The sequence below is a fragment of the Typopeltis vanoorti genome, chromosome 21 (assembly GCF_054136105.1).
Source record: "Typopeltis vanoorti isolate ZY-2024b chromosome 21, IOZ_Tvanoo_1.0, whole genome shotgun sequence".
In the NCBI taxonomy this organism is placed as follows: Eukaryota; Metazoa; Arthropoda; class Arachnida; order Uropygi; family Thelyphonidae; genus Typopeltis; species Typopeltis vanoorti.
Genome location: NC_143569.1, coordinates 14,603,358 through 14,621,960, shown reverse-complemented (window position 1 = coordinate 14,621,960; position 18,603 = coordinate 14,603,358). Strand labels below are relative to the sequence as shown.

Below are 18,603 nucleotides of genomic sequence, written 5' to 3'. Positions count from 1 at the left end.
GAAAAAACCCTACTGCCTGCGCCCAAGATCGGCTAACTTGGCTATGGCTGAGGAAGATCCTCAAATTCCTCACGTCTTCGACGGGAATCGAACCTGGGACACTCCTTCCCCAGTCATATGGTTGCGAAGTGCAAAGTCACTAGGCTAACCCCGCAGGCATTTAATGTTATCCATTCTGACTGCTTTTTTCACCTCATTACTCTTTCTTCTGTATTGCCCCTCTATTTCTTCTGAAGTATCCCTTCTTATCTCTAACATTCTCTTCTCCTTATTAACTTCAGTGTTTCTTGTCCAATCCACTTCTTCTTGATCTTCTCTTCTTCTTCTGGTACTGTTTCTTCAACTGCATCTTCTATCGCCAAGGTCCACGATACCAATCGTAATCATATCGAACATGTTCTTGCTTTTCCCATCATTTTGATCGCCATGTCCATTTTCTATACTCTTTTTGCTGGAATCTTGTGTTACAGATCATCATCATCTCGTGGTCAGCAGCAAATTCTAACATTTTTTCACTTTATTCATTTCTTTCTCCAAAACCATATTTTCCCATGATGCTTTCCCTACCATCATTATCTATTCCAATTGTAGCATTCCAATCTCCTTCAATAATTAGTACATCTTGCTTTGGTATTATTTCTGTTGTCTCTGTCAGATCTTTGTAAAATAAGTCAATATCCTCATTTGCTGTCAGATGTGGTCTGTTGACATATTAAGTGGTTTTGCTTGAAATCTTGATACTATGATTCATTCATACTTCAGGAATTGAGACCGGTTTTTAGCCCAACAGTGCCTTTCCAGCTTTTTTTGTTAAAAAGGAAACCAACTCCTGCTTCATGCTTGGTGTCAAGCCCTGACCATATGACTTTGCATCCATTTATCTCTCCTGTAATATCTCTGCCAGTGCTAGTATATCACACCGATATCTGTTCATTTCTTCAAGAAGTAATTATAGTTTTCCTGACATCCAAAGTGTCCGTACATTCCATGTTCCTACTGATAATAGTTCTGTTAGTTTCTGTTTCCTTTTGGTATCCCACTTTTTAATCCAACCCTAATCACTCGATTGGTATCGTGGACCTTGTTCGTCGGGGGTGATGTCCGAGCTGGTGTGTTTTAGTTGTCTTTGATCATATAGGCATCGGATAACAATCATGTTTTTTCTTTACGGTCAGAGCATCGACACTCATCTGACTAACCCTCCTCCTTTATCCAGACTTGGGACCGGCATGAGACCCCTAAGGATCCCATGGCAGAGTTGGCCAGCTCTAATAAGTAACTGGAGTTTTCTCCATTAAAATCCTTGAATATATTTTTATAGTTTTCTTTTTTTTTTCTTTCTTGACTTTTCTTTCACTCCCATTTCTGGGCTTATCTCTAACTTACTATCATTTCTCTCTATTGTCATTACACTCATAATTATGACCCCTTAATGTCCATGTTTTCATTCAAACCCATCCAGTTTCCTGGAATGCTCATGTTCTCTATCACTTAATAACAATTCCTCTAAGCAATTTTTCTTGCAAGTACAAATCCTTTCAGTGATGAAAATTATCCTAAACAATAACATTCTGCATCCATTTCTTCTACAGTCTCTTCACTGAATCATTTGTAATTGCAGTTGCCTCAGCTCAGCTTACTCCTGTCATGCTGTGGCTACTAACTTTACGGTGTTGATTCTTTTGTCCTTCTCTTTTGTCAGTTCTTTCATATCATCTTGCACATGAAACTTAACCTCTTTTAAGTCATTTGATCCATTTAAGACAGTGTCATATTATTCTATTGCATTAAATACTGTTGCTGCTTTTTCTGTGAACAGGATGGCCAAAAACAGTCATATTTTCAAACAGCAGCTTTTAAGACAAAATTTTATATCATTAGTAAAATATGTCATGGATCAAACCTTAATAATTATTCCACAATTTTTCTTACTGCTGCATTCATTGGTGGGACTAATTAAAACTTGTTAATGCAGGAACGAGGAATGTTAATGATTTATTTATTCATTTGAGGAACAAATTTATAAGGCAATAGTAAAATTTAAAGGAGGGCATTTTTATTGGCCTTGAAATCAGAAAAATAATAGTTTTTTTGAAAGGATGTTGAATCATATTTCCATTTAACATGAGTGATTCTATTTCCACGTGATCACTCATGTTAAAGTTTTCTGGAAAAATAACTGTGTAGAACAGGCATAAAATAAATAACTTAAAAATTTATTTGCTCCAGAAAGACAGAAAATGAAATGACATAACAGTCACTTGCATGCAGCTAGAAGTGAAAGTTGCACTCCTTGTAGTAATGGGAAGATGAATTAGTTCAACAAGAATTTTTTTAAAATCGCACTGTCAGTTCTGTTGCAGTTATCACTGGAACTTTAGCCACTTCTATGAATGGTTTTAGTAATTTCAATTGAGATTATTGCAGTTACTTGGATTTTTCTTCCATCTGATGAAATGATCTTTATCCAAGGCATGTTGTGCTAATTCACTTTTGGCAACCACGGCAGGTTTCCCTCCTGGAAATTCAGATTTTTCATCTCACAAAACAGCCATGTCAGACACATACCCAGAAAGAGAGAGAGAGAGAATATACAAGCCTTTCTTCCTGATCATGGTGGCTAATCCTGTCTAAAATACTGGTTACCAACTTGACATTGGAGAGAGGAACCTGTTGCTCTTCAATCTGCCTCTGGAGGATAGAAACTGTTTAGAGGATTTTAGATTGTTCTAATCCTGTGCCATTTTATCTGTCTGTTACTCACATACAGAAGGGGAGACCATAAATTCAAAAAGCATTGTGAGGCTCTTGAGAAAGTTGAATTAATTATGTTTGTTCTGATGAACAGTCATTTCTTTTGCATTATGACAACATGAGGCTGCACAAGAGCATGTTTACATCAGTGGCTATCAAAGGAATCAGACCTGAAGTTGTCGAACCCTATAACCCTGACTTGGCTTCATCAAATTTCTGTTTTTTGACTAAATTGAAGACATCATCTCAAGAGTATCAATTTGAAATGATGAAATAATTTAGAGTGTATGTGTGAAAATGGTTCTGAAAACAATTTAAAGGATTTTTCAAAAATTTTTCAAAGCTGTCATAGTAATATGACAGTTTTGAAAAATTTGTTATATGGTGAAGACAATGCATTGAGAGTGAGAGAGAGACTGCGTTGAGAAATAGCATATGAAAATAAATACATCATTTTTATATTATTATTTCACTGATATTTATCTTTTAGACGGAAGCTATCACAATGAGGCAATGGACGAATGCTTGCGAATTTTTTTTACATTGTGGTGGGATGAGGGGGGGGACATACAGTTAGTTACCAAGGAAAACTTGGTAACTAGAGACCAAATGTGTTTTTCAAAGCACTTCACACCCCCACTAAACAGGGTGGTGGTGGTCTTGCCAAACAATAAAAATTATCTACTCTAATGCTGTCCCATACCAACCTCAAACAAACAAATGTCTAGTGTGCCCACACCAGGTTATGATTTATTATACCAGAGCAATCTATCATTGATCTTTTGAAGTATGAAGACTTCATGAGATGATTAATCAAGAACTATCCTTTTTGGAAGTAGGGAGTAAGAATCACATTAAAAATAGTAAAATATAGTTTCCATAATTCTTTCATTTATATGCTAGGTCTTGTTACTTTCACTTTTTAAGTGTGTGTGTGTAAATTTCTCTTCATATTAGATGCTGACAGTAGAGGAAATGTGGAACCAATTTTGTGATAGATCTGCTGGCATTAGTTTTCCTGTGATGTATGCAGTATATCATCATTTTCGCAGTAAAGGTTGGGTTGTTAGATCTGGTTTGAAATATGGATCAGACTTCTGTAAGTATATGAGTATATATAAGTATATCGTGTTATTGGATATCTGTGAATGTTTTGTAGATGTATAGAGAAAAGTAATCAAAATCCTTCACACAACAAAGCCAGAAACCTTTTTGGGGGATTTCATATCTAAAACAACAACAACAAATAATATCATGATTTGATTATTCAACATAGCCTGCTTATAGTTTGGACTTCTTTCAGTTGGACTCTCTATCCATCATCAGGGTATCTGGATAGCTATACTTTCTGCACATTACTCTTCAAAGTCTTTATGTTGAATCAAATGGAACCTCCCCTATCATTTAAACCAAAACAAATGTCTCTTAATTATTCTCTAAAAATAAAGTCCCTTACAGATCATTCTACATGGACTAGTCTCTTTTCTGTACATTAGGAAGACCAGTATCACACACATCAAACTGCCATTTGTCCTTTTGGTATGCTTGTTAGAGAGGCTGTGGAAGCTACTGCATGAATGTTGACAACATTACCTGCACCAAGCAAAATGGCATTCCTCCATGGCAGGCTTGCACCCCATCTTGCAACCGTTCACTTTTTCAACTACAGAAGTCTCATACACCACCTGTCTACCTTCAGTTGTTTAATGCACACAGAGCAGCCCACTCTGATTTCTTGCTCATCTATACTGATAGTTCAAGATCAGAGATTTCTGTTGGCTGTGCTGCTGTGTTTCCTAATATTACTATCTCCAACTAGATCCCACTCAAATTACAGTAATTATATAGCAGAGTTGCATGCCATTCAGCTTGCTCATGTGCATATAAAAAAAAAATGCCTACCAAAGGTGTGTAATTTATAGACTCTTTGAGTTCCTTACAGGCTATCTTCTCTCTGGTGTATAATCCATATCCAGTGCTTAGTGAATGTTACAACTTTTGTACAAAATAAAGAACCTCAATTTTGATGTTTGGTTGTGTTGGATTCCCAGTCACTTTGGAATTGAGGGAAATGACATCGCAAATGCAGTTGCCAGATGAGCTCATGGTTTTTTGACATACTGTTTGACAGTACCATATACTTGATTACAAACAGTTTTTAAGATCAAAGTTAATTGCCCAGTGGCAATACCTTTGGTAGGAAGCACTGGCAAACAGATTGCATGAGATTATGCCTGAAATTAAGAATTGGTATTCTAGTCAACGTAGGAACAGAAAAGAGGAAGTTGTGTTTGCTAGGCTCCATGATGACCCACCTAGCTATGAGAAATGCAACACCTGTCTGACCATTAGTCATATTCTGGTGGAGTGCTGTCACTTCACATGAGAGAGGAATGACATTTTTACTTATTTGGCCAGGTCCTGTAAGCTCAAGCAGATGTTATCAAACTCAGACAAATTGCACGACATTTTTATAAAGAAGAATTAATTTGTTTACACACGTTTGGTTATAAATTTGTTCATAGATACTGCATTGTAGACACTAAATCTTGTGCATACATTTTATTTACTCAGTGATCTTCTTATAACTATTTATTAATTCCTTGTATATGTAACTATTTTTAATACCTTGTATAGATAACTATTTATCAATACCTTCTTATATGTAACTATTTATTAATACCTTTAATATAGAGATACTCTGTGTTTTGTATGTATACTTTATCTATCTTTATAACTATTTATTAGTCTTTTATATACAAATACTTAACACTTTATACATACATTTTATCCTATTCACTAATTTTTCTCATAACTATTTATTTATTTGTTAATACCCTATGTTATGTTGTAACCTGTGTCATTGCACAGTATGTCCTTTGCTCTCCTTGTGCCATAAAACCGCAAATCAACTAACCAACTTGACTTCAGTAGTATTTAAAATGTTTGTATCATGTTGATAAATAAAACATTATTATTATCATCATCATCATCATCATCCTGTCCAGTAGCAGGTCTGATGTATTGAAGGACATGTTGAGGTATCTTGGTCTTGTCCATTCTGTTTACGTGCTGTACCCATAAATGTCTATGTTACTAAATAAACTATTGCAGGTACCATATTTAGTTTTTTCATTATATCTTTGTTTTTCATCTGGTGTCTAGTAACATATATCCTGCAGTTCTGATGAATTTCATTTCAGTTGATGTAAGCTGTATTTGATCATTTTATTCATAATTATTTAAGTTATTAAATATTTAAGTAATTATTCTAAGTACCCTTTTGTTTACTTTTGAATTTTATTATCATCGTCAATTTCTGCTGTGTAAGTTGAGACCATAACCAAGATAGTTGAAGCAGTTTACTTTTTATGTGCTTCCCACCCATGAAATTTTTAAACCTATAGTACATTAGTACTGTGGTGGGCTAAGCATTTTCTTCTTTTTTTTTAGTTAATTTTTATAATTTTTTATTCATTATTTACTTTGTCCAGAAACTCTACTCTGAAGACCAAACATGGAACTTTTTCAAAGAAGCCACTTTAGGCCTACAATAAACAGGGCATTTCTTTCTTTGTCACGGCAGTGGTCTCAAATCAAGTGGTGAAATTCATCTCCTACCTGAAGACAGTTACAAACATCAATGCCCATAGCAGGATTCAAACCTACAGCCTGTTGGTTGGAGAAAGGATACACTAACCACTCAGTGAACCAAGCTGGCCACACAAACTGATTTCTATATTGGAAAGACAATAATTTTGGTTTTTACAGTTGATAATGGCATATTAAATTTTTCAGCAGTAAGATGTAGTAGCAAGTAAGCGGTGCACAGAATATTGCAGTTTATCTTCATTACTAGCCAGAGTACTTGATCATCTGTATATAATAGTGTGTCAAGCTTCATAATGAGATATTTCTATGAACTGTCAGTCTCTAATGTTTGACAGTGGCATTGAGGTTTGTTCAAAAAGTTCTGGGACTTAAAATTTATTTAAAATATATAAAAAAGCTTATGAACTATAGGGAACACACCCTTTTGAAATATTTTCCTCTGTTTCAATACAGTGTTCCTACTTTTAAAAGCATATCTGGAAACTGTTCTAAAGAAATGGCTTTGAGTTGCTCTGTTGCATTTTGTTTAATTTTATATATGTCTTGAAACCTTCATCCTTTAAGTGCATATTTTAGCTTAGGGAATAAAAAAGAAGTCAACAAGGGTCCAAATTTGGTGAGTATGGTGGGTTAGGTTAGACTGTGAACCAGAAACTTGTGAATTGAAAGAAATGAATGAGCTGAAGTCTCAGCATAAACTTTGCAGCAGTCCTCATTTCTATATCTTCCATCACAATTTGATGACAGGATCCAACTGAGATTCCTGTTTCACAAGCTAGCTCTTGAACAGTAATTTGCTGATTGTTGATTACCTTGTTGTGAACATAAGCCATCAAATCATGGGCATTGGATATCAATGGTCATCTAGAGCAAGGATCATCACTTGCATTTTGACATCTCTAAATCTTTTGAACCACTCGAATGTCCTTGAGCAGCTTAAGGCATTATTCCTGAAAGCTCTTTTAACAATTGATAAGTTTCTATAGCTTTTTTTTTTTTTGCCAAGTTTAACATAAAACTTGACGTAGTATATTGTTCACTAATTCCTTATATCAGGACACCAAAACAAAACAAAAACCGTGTGTTCATTCATCAAAGCAGTGTGGGTCACTGAGGTGACACAGTGACTTTTGATTTGTTTTGTCTATGTACTTATCAGCTTACTAAACAGTATGCTAGCATGCCCAGTTTCTTTACAATGATAAATGTCATGGAACAGACCTTGTCTATATATAAAAGAGTAATTGTCATAATGGGTAGCCTTTTCAGATGCCAGGATTTATTGGTGTCCAGTTTGATACTTCATGATGTGAGTGCTGTTATGTTTATAAAGATTGTAGATTACTATTATTTGGTTGAGGGCTTCATCAGTGAGTGTCTGTAAAAGATGATTTCTGTTCACATAATCATAGGCTTTTTTATAGTTTATAAATGCTACATATGTTGGTTTATTGAAATCTTTGTGCTTTTCAAATAGTAATTTCAAAGAAAAAATAACCATCTACACTGAATCTGTCCTTGTGGAATTCATTTTGCTTCTCACCTATCTCATCTCTGTAATGACTTTCTAGTTTGTCTTTTTAATTTTTGCATATATTTTGTAAACACTATTGAGAAAAATTATTTCACAATAATTTTCAATCTTTATGGTTGCTTTTTTTATAAACTGAAATAACTATGATCTTCTGCCAGGATTCTATGGAAAGTTCTCTATCCTAGAAATCTGTAAACATTGCTTTAAGAGTTTCATGAACATATTTGAACAGGTCTGTTAATACCATCTTCTCCAGATGACTTTGTTTTTGAAGTTGTTTAGTACACCCAATTCTCCATTTACACTGTAGATTGGTTCCAGAGAAACTATAAATGAAAGCTGTGTAAAGAAAGAAAGAAAGAAAGAATAGAGTGCATATGAAAAAATAGAAGAATGGTTTCAGATGTGAAAACCCAATACGAACAATAAGTTATTTTCAAATGAAACATAAAAATCATTGAATAAGACTCTGTTTAATTTTTAATGGAATATTTTTTATTTTAAATACTTATTTAAAGTATATGCATATGTATTTTTCTTAAATATATGGTTATTATTAGTTAAATTTTATTTGCCGTCACTTTCTGACAGTAGCTGCATTCTTTTGTGTGAGACTGGAATTAAATGATTTCCATCACTTGAAACACTTTTTATCCATCCTATTCATACTGCAGTGGTGAAACATTTTCTTCAGTAAAAGGAACTAAATTAGCACTAATTTCCAATAATTCTGAAGGTTGATCTTTTTTACCACAATCTGTAATTAATTGTTGAAATCCTGTTTTGACTAGATCTTTGTATAATTCTTCATATTGCACCATACATGACTTCAGTTCATGTTTAAACTGTTCAACTCGTTTAGTATTTGGATCATGCGTAAGAAAATGACTTTGCAATTTACTAGCCACTTAAAGCCCTTCTTTAATTAATCCTGCAGTGAGGAGAATCTCTTCATCATCACTTTTTTCTTTTTCATCGACATTCTCAAGGACAGCTTCTGTTATTTCGACATCACTAACTGCTTTGTCAACCATAAATTCTTCAATATCTGCAGACAAAAAATCATCAAATCCTTCTCTGCAAAATGCATGTGCTGATCTTGATGATATTGGGATATTTAGTTGTATGCAAAGGTACAGGGCTTTTCTTTTTCACACATTTTGGCCAAGTAACTTAACTTTCCAGCATGCATTTAAGGTATGGTTTCAATTCTCATAATGCTACCTTAGCAAGTTTGATGCAATCAAAATAGAAAATTTCTTTCACACAACAATAACTGTCAGTAAATTATCCTTATCTAGTTTATCCAAAATATATTGGAATTTTCTTCTTATATAGTAAGTTTTGAACATAGTGATCACAACCTGGTCTAGTGGTTGTATTAAGGATGTTGTATTAGGTGGCAGAAAACAAAATTCCACATTCGGGTGTTCTAAAACAGGATGGCCAGGCACATTGTCTATCGTCAATAAAACTTAATAAAGTCCAGATTTTTTTCCATCAAATAGCGTTTAACTTCTAGAACAAAACATTGATGGAACCATTCATTAAAAATTTCTTTTGTAACCCACCCTTTTTTGTTTGCCTTCCATTGCACTGGTTATGTGTTAAAATCCACACCTTTCATTGCTTGGGGATTAATGAGTAATTGTTTTAATATACGATCTCCTGAAGCATCTGCAAAATAATAGAGTCACACGATCCTTATTTCTTTAAAGCTACTAACACTTTTTTGTGATTTCACTATATAAGTTCTACTTGGCATTTTTTTCCAAAGAAGGTCGATTTCATCTGCGTTCCAAACTTGATCAGGAGTGTAGCCACTATTTTCAATAATTTTGGACAGTTTTGAAAGAAATTACCTAGCTGCTGGCTCATCTGCAGATGCAGCATCTCCTTTTATTTTTACATTATGAAGCACGCATCTTTTGAGAAATTTTGTAAGCCAGCCTGTGCTTGCAGAAAAATTCCAATTGTTGTTTGATGTTGTTGGCTTCTTTTCCTGAATCTGTTTGTACAACCATAATGCTTTCTGTTTGATGACATTTCTGTTTAAAGGTATTCCTTTTTGTGAGCAATTTTCTATCCACATCACTAGGGCCTTTTCCATCTTCACTTTTATAATGTCTCTCATATACATGACAACTTGGCACCTAATTTTGTTCCATAAAGAACTGATTTTCTAATGACTTCTTCATTTTTCTTAATCATTCTCACGGTAGCTTCATTCAATCCAAAATATTTCCCTAAGGATGTTGAATCTTCTCCAGCTGCTAAATGATCTAAAATTTAGATCTTAGTTTCTAAAGAAATGTGTTTTCTTTTCTTTTCTTCTTCTGTCTAACTGAATTATCTGACACCGTGATTAATAGGGTAATGTTACGAAAATATCTGAAAATAATCAATAATTAATTTTACTGATTTGATATTATGCATACAAAACTTCAAAATTTAATACATACCTGTATAACTCTATTGCACAAACAAAACACAAGATGTATAAACATTTCAAATTGTAAACAAGAAATGATTGTTTAGCAAACATCTTAACTCTTGCAAGCAGATTTATATAGGCAGGCCTCCTGTAACAGACCAACTTAACTTCGAGGAATCAGCATAGCACCCTTCTGCTTCCAGGAACCAACAGCAAATGAATATAATAGGTCATCTGTCAGCTTAACTTCGGGGAATCGCAATTTCAAAATTTGATTTTTTTTGTTGTTGCACAATTGTTTACATTCTGTAGCATAGAGTAATCCCTGATATTTAAAACATCGAGGGAGAGGGGTTTCCCCCAAAATTCAAGTTTAGTTACATATGTACTATTCTAGAAAATGATAATTATAATTGAAATACCCTTTTTAACAGAACTGAATTCAAACAGAAATTTTAAAAATAATTGCTATTTGAACCATGTTAAATCAAAATATACCATGTAAAAATAGAATTGCTTTTGTTATCTAAACCGTGTTATTTTGAAATCGTGTAAAAAAAAAAAAAATTAAAAATTAAAAAAAAAACGCGTAAAAAGAGAATTAGCTGTATTATCATTCATTTTCTGTATATCAGGTAACCAAAAAAAGTTCGTGTGGTTTTTCATAATAAAAATTAAACACCTGCAGAAATTGTCATAAAATGTTTTATTCATTAAAATAAGCACCTTCACAATCCACAACTCTTTCCAAACAAGATACAATTTTGTAAATTCTGCTTTTATAAAGCATTTTGTCTTTAGAAGTAATAAGCCTAGCAACCTCTGCTTCAATCTCTGTTTTATTGCAGAACTGTCTAGTTCGCATGTGATTGTCTAGCACAAAAAAAAGGTGATAATCGCTTGGAGAAATGTCAGGAGAATATGGAGGATGAGGAAGTATCTCCCATCCTAAAGCATAAATCTTCTTACAGGTAAGTTTTGCAGTATGAGATTTTGTGTTGTCCTGTAAGAATTGCACTTTCTTCTGATTAACTAGTTCTGGCTGTTTCTGAAGTAACACACATCCTGCACATGAGTTGCATTGAGTAGATCTCGGCTGTGATTGTCTGACCTGCAGCAAGAAACTCATAGTGGACAATACTGGCTCCAGTCCATCACACACAAAGCATAGTCTTCTGGGGATGAATTGGTGCCTTTGAATTCTGCGGTACTGAATCATTTGGTGACAACCAATGATAAGTTCGCTTCCTGTTAGAGTACGAGATCCATTTTTCATCACAAGTGAGCATACCCAAAAATGACATGAAAGAAATGAAGAACAAATTTGATATCCTTTGAAGTTTATTATCATCTGATAATGCATGTGGGACCCATTTGCTTAGCTTCCATGATTTTCTCAGTTGATGCAAGTGTAAATGAATTGTTTCACTGCTCACATTAAACATTTGTGAAACTTCTTGACATGTTAGCCTTGAATTATTTTCACAGTGGCACATAATTCTTCATTATTAATAATGGAGGATCTTCCTGAACATGGTGCATCTTCAAGTAATTCATCACCAGAAACAAATTTTTTAAACCCTTTTTGCATAGTACATTCTGCTACTGCATCTTTTTCAAATGGCACACATATCTTATGGGACGCTTCTGAAGCCTTCAAACTGATTTTAAATTCGTAAAGCAAACAAACCTGAATTACACCAGGTTCAGCTGACATTTTAAAAGAGTTCAAAGTCCCAGAATATGAGTACACTCCAAGTTAGAGTGCATCGATTGACTGTCGCTGTATGATGCACATAAACTGTGCTCTGCAAACCACTACAAAATAGAACAAGTCATTGCGGTGAACTCTACTGAAAACCACACGAACTTTTTTAGTTACCTGATAGAAATGTGTTCAACATTATTTTTGGATTGCAGTATTTGTAATTCTTTTGTAGTATGTGATCATAAATCCTGTAGTATGTGATTTTGTAGTATGTAACCATAAAAAATTATTTAAAATTTTATACCTTATTGGACTGAATTTTTTTAAATCTGTCTTTCTCTAAATTAGATATAAAATTATTCTAGCTTTCCCTTTGTCTATTCCTCACTTATCTTTTAGCTTTGGCTTTCTTTCTTTAATATCCAGTTTTATTATCCAGTGATCTGGTTGATAAAAATTTCTTGAAAGTATTTCTTTTATTCTGCTGTAATCTTAAAAATATTCTTATCCCACTGTCTAAGACCACTTTTAATGCATCTCCTCTTTTGGATTAAGCTTTCAAATTCTGCCTGTTTTAATACACCACAAGTGTTTAACTACTCTTTTTCAGTTGATTTGCTGATTGGTATATCTTCTGCTACTTTTTAAACTCTCCGTGATTTTTATACTGGAGTCTTTTAATGTGTTCATTCTAAGTCGGAATGATGTCCCAGGAGTTTGAGCATGCTGCACTCCTACCTTGCCTGGTTCGAAGACAGCTAAGTGTTTGCCAGTAATAACGAGGGAGATCGAAACCAGATGGTCAACTAGTTGGATCCTTTATAACTTTCTTGTCAAACAGGGTCTCCATATTGTTCCAGTCTTCTTTCCAAGCATCAGTTAAATTCCTTGTCAATCAGCTGTTATGCGGTTTTCAGGAAGGATATCAAGATCTAAGTGTACCATGTCCTGCAACTTCCAGATCAGTGTGGATCGGTACTTGTCAGTCGTTCATAATTTTTGTACATTCTCTTTGAAGGAATTGCTTTCTGTGTATATGTGGTGGAGCAATATTGTTCAAAACTGGAAGCCAACATAGTGGGATTAGTTTGATTGTTCCTGTCACAATTCTCATGTTGGTGTTAAGTTGGGTATTGACTTTAGATGTGTGTGCATGCTTTTCAGCATTACAGGCACACATATTTAGCAGGGGCATAGACCAAGCTAACTGCAGTCCAAGCATCTCTGCTGGGGATTCCTGTGATGTTCAGGCAAGCTTCTGAATGATGTTGTTGCAGGATGCTAGTTTAGCAGCAAGCATTGTAAGATGCTGACAGAATGTCAGGGTATCCAGTGTTGAATCCTAGATATTTAGGGTGTGGGTTGTACTTTAAAGTTTGACTTTTCATTTCAATTTTGAGTTTCTCATGGGCCTGTTTATGACAGAGATTACAGCCAAACCTCTGTTTTACTTAGATTTGGCTGTAATCCCCAATCCTTAAAATAGGTACTTAGTGTAGCTAGATCTCTTGTTAATATATCCCCTGTCACTGTTAGTTGTTGATCCTGTGTTGCTATTGTCAGATTATTGGCGTAAGCCAACTTCGTGGAGATAGTAGAGGGTAAATCACTAATAGGCATATTGGAGCACCAGAACTTTAGGGCAGACCATTGTTCAATATGCATGACCAGCTTATGGAGTCCTTTGTGAAAATCTGGAAGATGTGAGTGTTGAGGCAGTTTTTAAGGAGATGGTACAGTATTATGTGAAGTAATTTAAGAAGCATACCCTGTCTCCACACAGTTTCATATGTGACTGTCAAGTTCATAAATACTTTATATGTTTACAAGCATTTTACAAAGCCTCTTTACATTCTACATGTCTAAACCCAGCCTATTCTATGGGGATACATTTTTCAATTACTGGGTTTATGTTATAAATGAATCTTTCTAAGTTTTATGGAAGACGCCTAAGCACTGCTATTGAGTGGTACTTTTCAGATTTGTCCTCACTCATGTCAACAAAGGAAATTTCTTCAATAATGCTATTATCTTAGACTGTTTAAAAGTATTTAGTAGTTTACCACTGGCAAGGATGTTTGAATAGAAATGGTGAAGCTAACCATTTGCCCTATATCATCAATTTGGAAAGGGGGGGATGAAATAGTGAGAAAATTTTGACTATGATGGCTTCACACTTTGCCTGATCCAATTTCCATTTTAATTTTTCTCACATGTTTCTTGACTGTGAGAAAAGTTCAAAAACTGGAAGCCAACATAGTGGGCTTCCAGTTTTTGAACTGTCAAGAAACAGGTGTTCTGGAGAGATTAATTATGTGGTTTGCTATTTAATTTGGGCATATTTAACATCTTGGTGTTCAGAGTTGAACCACCTATTTTTCACAGTAGTGTCCAGGCTTTGTGGCGAAGTCGATGTTCGGTATGGTTGACTGCCATCTTTTTCTTCTTGCCACATTCAGGCTTTCAAAATGTTTCCCTGTGATGTCTTGTGAGTAATTGGTTCAAAATTCTTTGTACAGTTTTTTGTTTATTCATATTTCAACAAGGAAGAATATATTCCTTTTGGTATCCTCTTGAGATACAATGTCAAGCTTCAGAGAGGATTGCTTTCACAAATCCTTTTTATAGTTATTCGGCTCAAGCTTAATGAACCATACAATGTCATTAAGTTTTTTTCTTTTTTTCTCATAAAGATGCTTTAATTTACCTTGCATAAGTTCCATCTCAGGAGGGACATTGATCAGGTTAGTGGGACTGTCAGACCTATCTAAAGGATTACTAGGCAGTATTGTGTTTTGACAAAGCTGGAGGAGTATTTATCAGGTTATAGGGACAAGCATTGATTTGCTGCCACTAATAAAAAGCATAAATGAGGGTTGATGTCAGTATTCCATCATTCAGATTGAAAGGTGCTTGGTTTTTTGGCATCAAAGACATGTTGTAAATTATTGTCTTTCAATATACCAGGGCCTTTTCATTTTTGTTGCTATTTTTATATTTCCACTGTATATGATGACTATTAAAATCACCTGCATATATTGTAGGATGGTCATATGTATAGTGGTACATATAGTACCACATGGCCTGGTACATCTTGGCCACAGTCATGTGGCCAAGATGTAACAGGAGGATTGTAGACATTTACTATTTTAAGGCTTCAGGGGAGAAGGATAGTTATCATTGATATACTGTGGGTTTGTTCTAATTCTATGCTTTATAGATTACTCAAAGGCCTTTGACTGTATGAGATAGGATATTTTATGGGACATCATGCAAGAATCAGGAATACCAAACCATCTAGTAACCCTCATAAAGAACTTATATCAACAAAATCAGGCAACAGTAAGAATTGAAAACTCAGTGTCCCCTGCATTCCAATTTGAGAAAGGTTCAAGACAAGGATGCATACTCTCACCATTACTATTCAACCTTTACAGCGAAACTATAATGAAAGATCTCTAGAAAAGTGGAATGGAGGCATTAAATTAGGTGGCCGAACAATCACTAACCTACGATACGTAGATGACACAGTGATAATAGCAACAAATGAACAAGAATTAAAATCCATCCTAAATCAATTAGAATGGGAAAGCTTAAGCCATTGTTTTGGTTTACAAATAAATCAAGACAAAAACCAAAATAATGGTTTTAAACAACGCAGAAGAGATAGATGTAAAAGAAATTGAAATTGTCGACAATTTCAATTACCTTGGAGTGATAATAACAAAAATAGATGAATGTAAAATTGAGATAAGAAGAAGAACAGCACTAGCTAAGAAAGCGATGACTGATTTAACTAACATCTGGAAAGACAGGCACATCTCCAAAAAGACCAAAATTAAGCTTGTAGAAACCTTAGTTTATTCGATCTTTCTCTATGCTTCTGAATCTTGGACAATGACAAAAGATGACAGAAGAAGAATTGAGGCGTTCAAGCTTTGGTGCTGGAGAATATTGTTAAGAGTGTCTTGGACAGAAAAACGAACAAACAAAAGTATCCTAGAAGAACTAAATATTGTTGTAACGTACTTCCTAGTTTTTTGAATCCACCATCTTGTTGTAAAGTTGTTCTTAATAAAATCAATTAATTGCTGGTTGATTACTAATCAAAATATAAGGAAATTTATATTTATATTGTGCCACCCTATATTTAGATTAGCCTATGTAAGATAATAGAATCAATCTTCAATTAATTTAGCAGTCTCATTAATCCTATAGACCGAATTTAATATTTTACACTTAAGGCTCCCGCAAGATCTGAACTTTTTATGAACGGTGCAATGAAAAAGAATCAGGCGCATACAGTATTGAAGTTAATAAAACAAAATATTTAATACAAGGTTTAATATGACAAGTACATAAAATTATAACTCCGAAAATAAGATAATACAATTAACTTAGTTCTTCAGATCAATACATTCACATAGAATCAAACATCATATCTTCAGATACTAAATTCATAGTTCTCCTAATAATAAAAATTGTTCGTACAGTTCAGAACTTCAGAATTTCTTAGTAATTAAATTTACTAGTATCACTCAGTTGCACTCTATAATTTAACATTTAGTCAGCAAGCACTTATTAAATTAATAATGGCAGCAGTTTTACTTCAAGGGGAATTATTTTCAAGTTTCAAACTTCAGCGAAACGCCACAGTAAATGTTAGGATATTCAAGACGGAGCTATCACTTAAATCTTCACACTGAAATAAAATAAAGTGGGACTGTTCTTACCGGGATTAATCCTTTGCACATCAGATTCAATGTTGAGCACATTTCAAAACTATATTCACTTATTACTCCGAAGCAACACTATTCAAAAGAATTCTTCACGGAGATAACTGAATTATTATTTATCGTGCTGCACAAATCTTGACGGACTTGCTACAAGGCAGAATAATTATTCCATGTTTACTACTGCATAACAAATTGAGCTTTGCATAATCCTTTTTCAAAGCGATATAGGAATACGTAATTCTGAATTTCCTATTAATGTTCCGGTCTTTAGTTAATCCTATTATGGCACTAAATTCCTATTACTGCCACCACTGACTTTACTCTTAGCTGCCTATAAGTTTTCTCCTCGTCTCCATACTCTACTCAGTGCTTCTCCATGTTCCTGCCCTTGAGTGTCGTTGCTTACTTTCACCTTCCGTTTATATACATTCCTCCTTCCCGCCTAAACTTGTTCACTCGTCCAACTCATATTAATTCCTTACTTCCAATTACCGCAGCTCGCGCATTCTATTTTATTTCTTTCTCTATGGCAACGAACAAAACATAAACATAAGCATTACATAAGATTATACCTTTACACTCAGTAATGAAAAATATAATAATAAAAAATATTACAGTTACTTAATTTCTCCTTTACTCTCATTTACAAATATAATAATTAAAACATATATTACAGTTCACATAAGGCACATAAAAGTTACTTACAGAATATCTTATAACATTATTGAAGGAATATGGCAATAAAATAAATGTTATTTACTACAGAGTCCTTTCATTAGCATGACATAAATTAAAATTATATAATTAAATAATAACTGATAAAATTTAAGGAAAATACATGAATAATAAATCTTAAGCAAGAGACTAACAAATAATATTTAAACAAGTCTTGCTTAGTATATGGTAGATTATGTTAAATGTGAATGAAGAATAAAAACATACAAAATATTTCATTTTCAGTTTAACAATATCCACACACGATTGATAAACATAACTGACAAGAGAATATTGCAATATTTTGGACATGTATGTAGAAGAGAAGGAAACTGTCTGGAAAAGATAATCATCCAGGATAAACCGTGTGGGAAAAGAAAAACAGGAAAACCACCCTACAGGTGGATTGACCAAATATCAAGAATCACTGAACTTTAACTAGAACAAACAATAAGAGAAGCACAGGAGAGAAAGAAATGGCGAAGCATCACCAGGAAGGTCACGAGTCCTCAGACGAGGAGATCTGAGAGAGAGAGTGGGTTTGTTCTAATTTCTGTGATAAGATATTCCTGTATATGTGGCACATTCATACATTTTGTGAGATGTGATACCAATCATTGTCTCCAGCAACCACATCAACGCCATCTACAGCCCACCACCCCTAGTATTTTCACAGACAATCACAACCATCCATGTCTTGCATCCTTTTGGCTGGAGAGCGGATATGCTAACCACTCGGCCAACGATGCTGGCAATTTATTAAATCCTGTCATGGATTGCACCATTGTGAATAAGTTTTAAATTATTAATTCCTGTTTACTGTGCCTATTGTAAAAAGTAGTTTGCAAGTGGTATCAGATTGCTATACTGAAATCTGAGCACAGAAGTAAGATCCTAGATATATGTAATTTGCAATGATAATTTGCTAACTATTCTCAAAATTCTATCTTAACTTCAACAATAATTAAATAAATTAAGTCTTCACACTCTATATATGAGAAATGAAAAACAGTTTAATAATATTAAGATGCATTTGAAAAAATTATACAATATTCTGAATGTTATTTCAACAACAGAAACTTGTCTTAAAATCTAAAAAGACAATCAAACA

General features: G+C 34.1%; 1 protein-coding gene across 2 annotated transcripts in view; it reads left to right on the top strand.

Annotated features, from left to right (window-relative positions):
* Positions 1-18,603, top strand: part of LOC150094638 (tRNA-splicing endonuclease subunit Sen2-like) — a 114,056-nt gene that overhangs the window by 46,332 nt on the left and 49,121 nt on the right. For both annotated transcript variants that reach the window (XR_016550146.1, XM_090411325.1), the window contains exon 5: positions 3,712-3,853. Coding sequence is in view for 1 of the 2 variants with exons in the window: in XM_090411325.1 (XP_090267451.1) it covers positions 3,712-3,853 (142 nt within the window). In the remaining variant the exon portion in view is untranslated. The remainder of the gene's footprint in view (positions 1-3,711; positions 3,854-18,603) is intronic.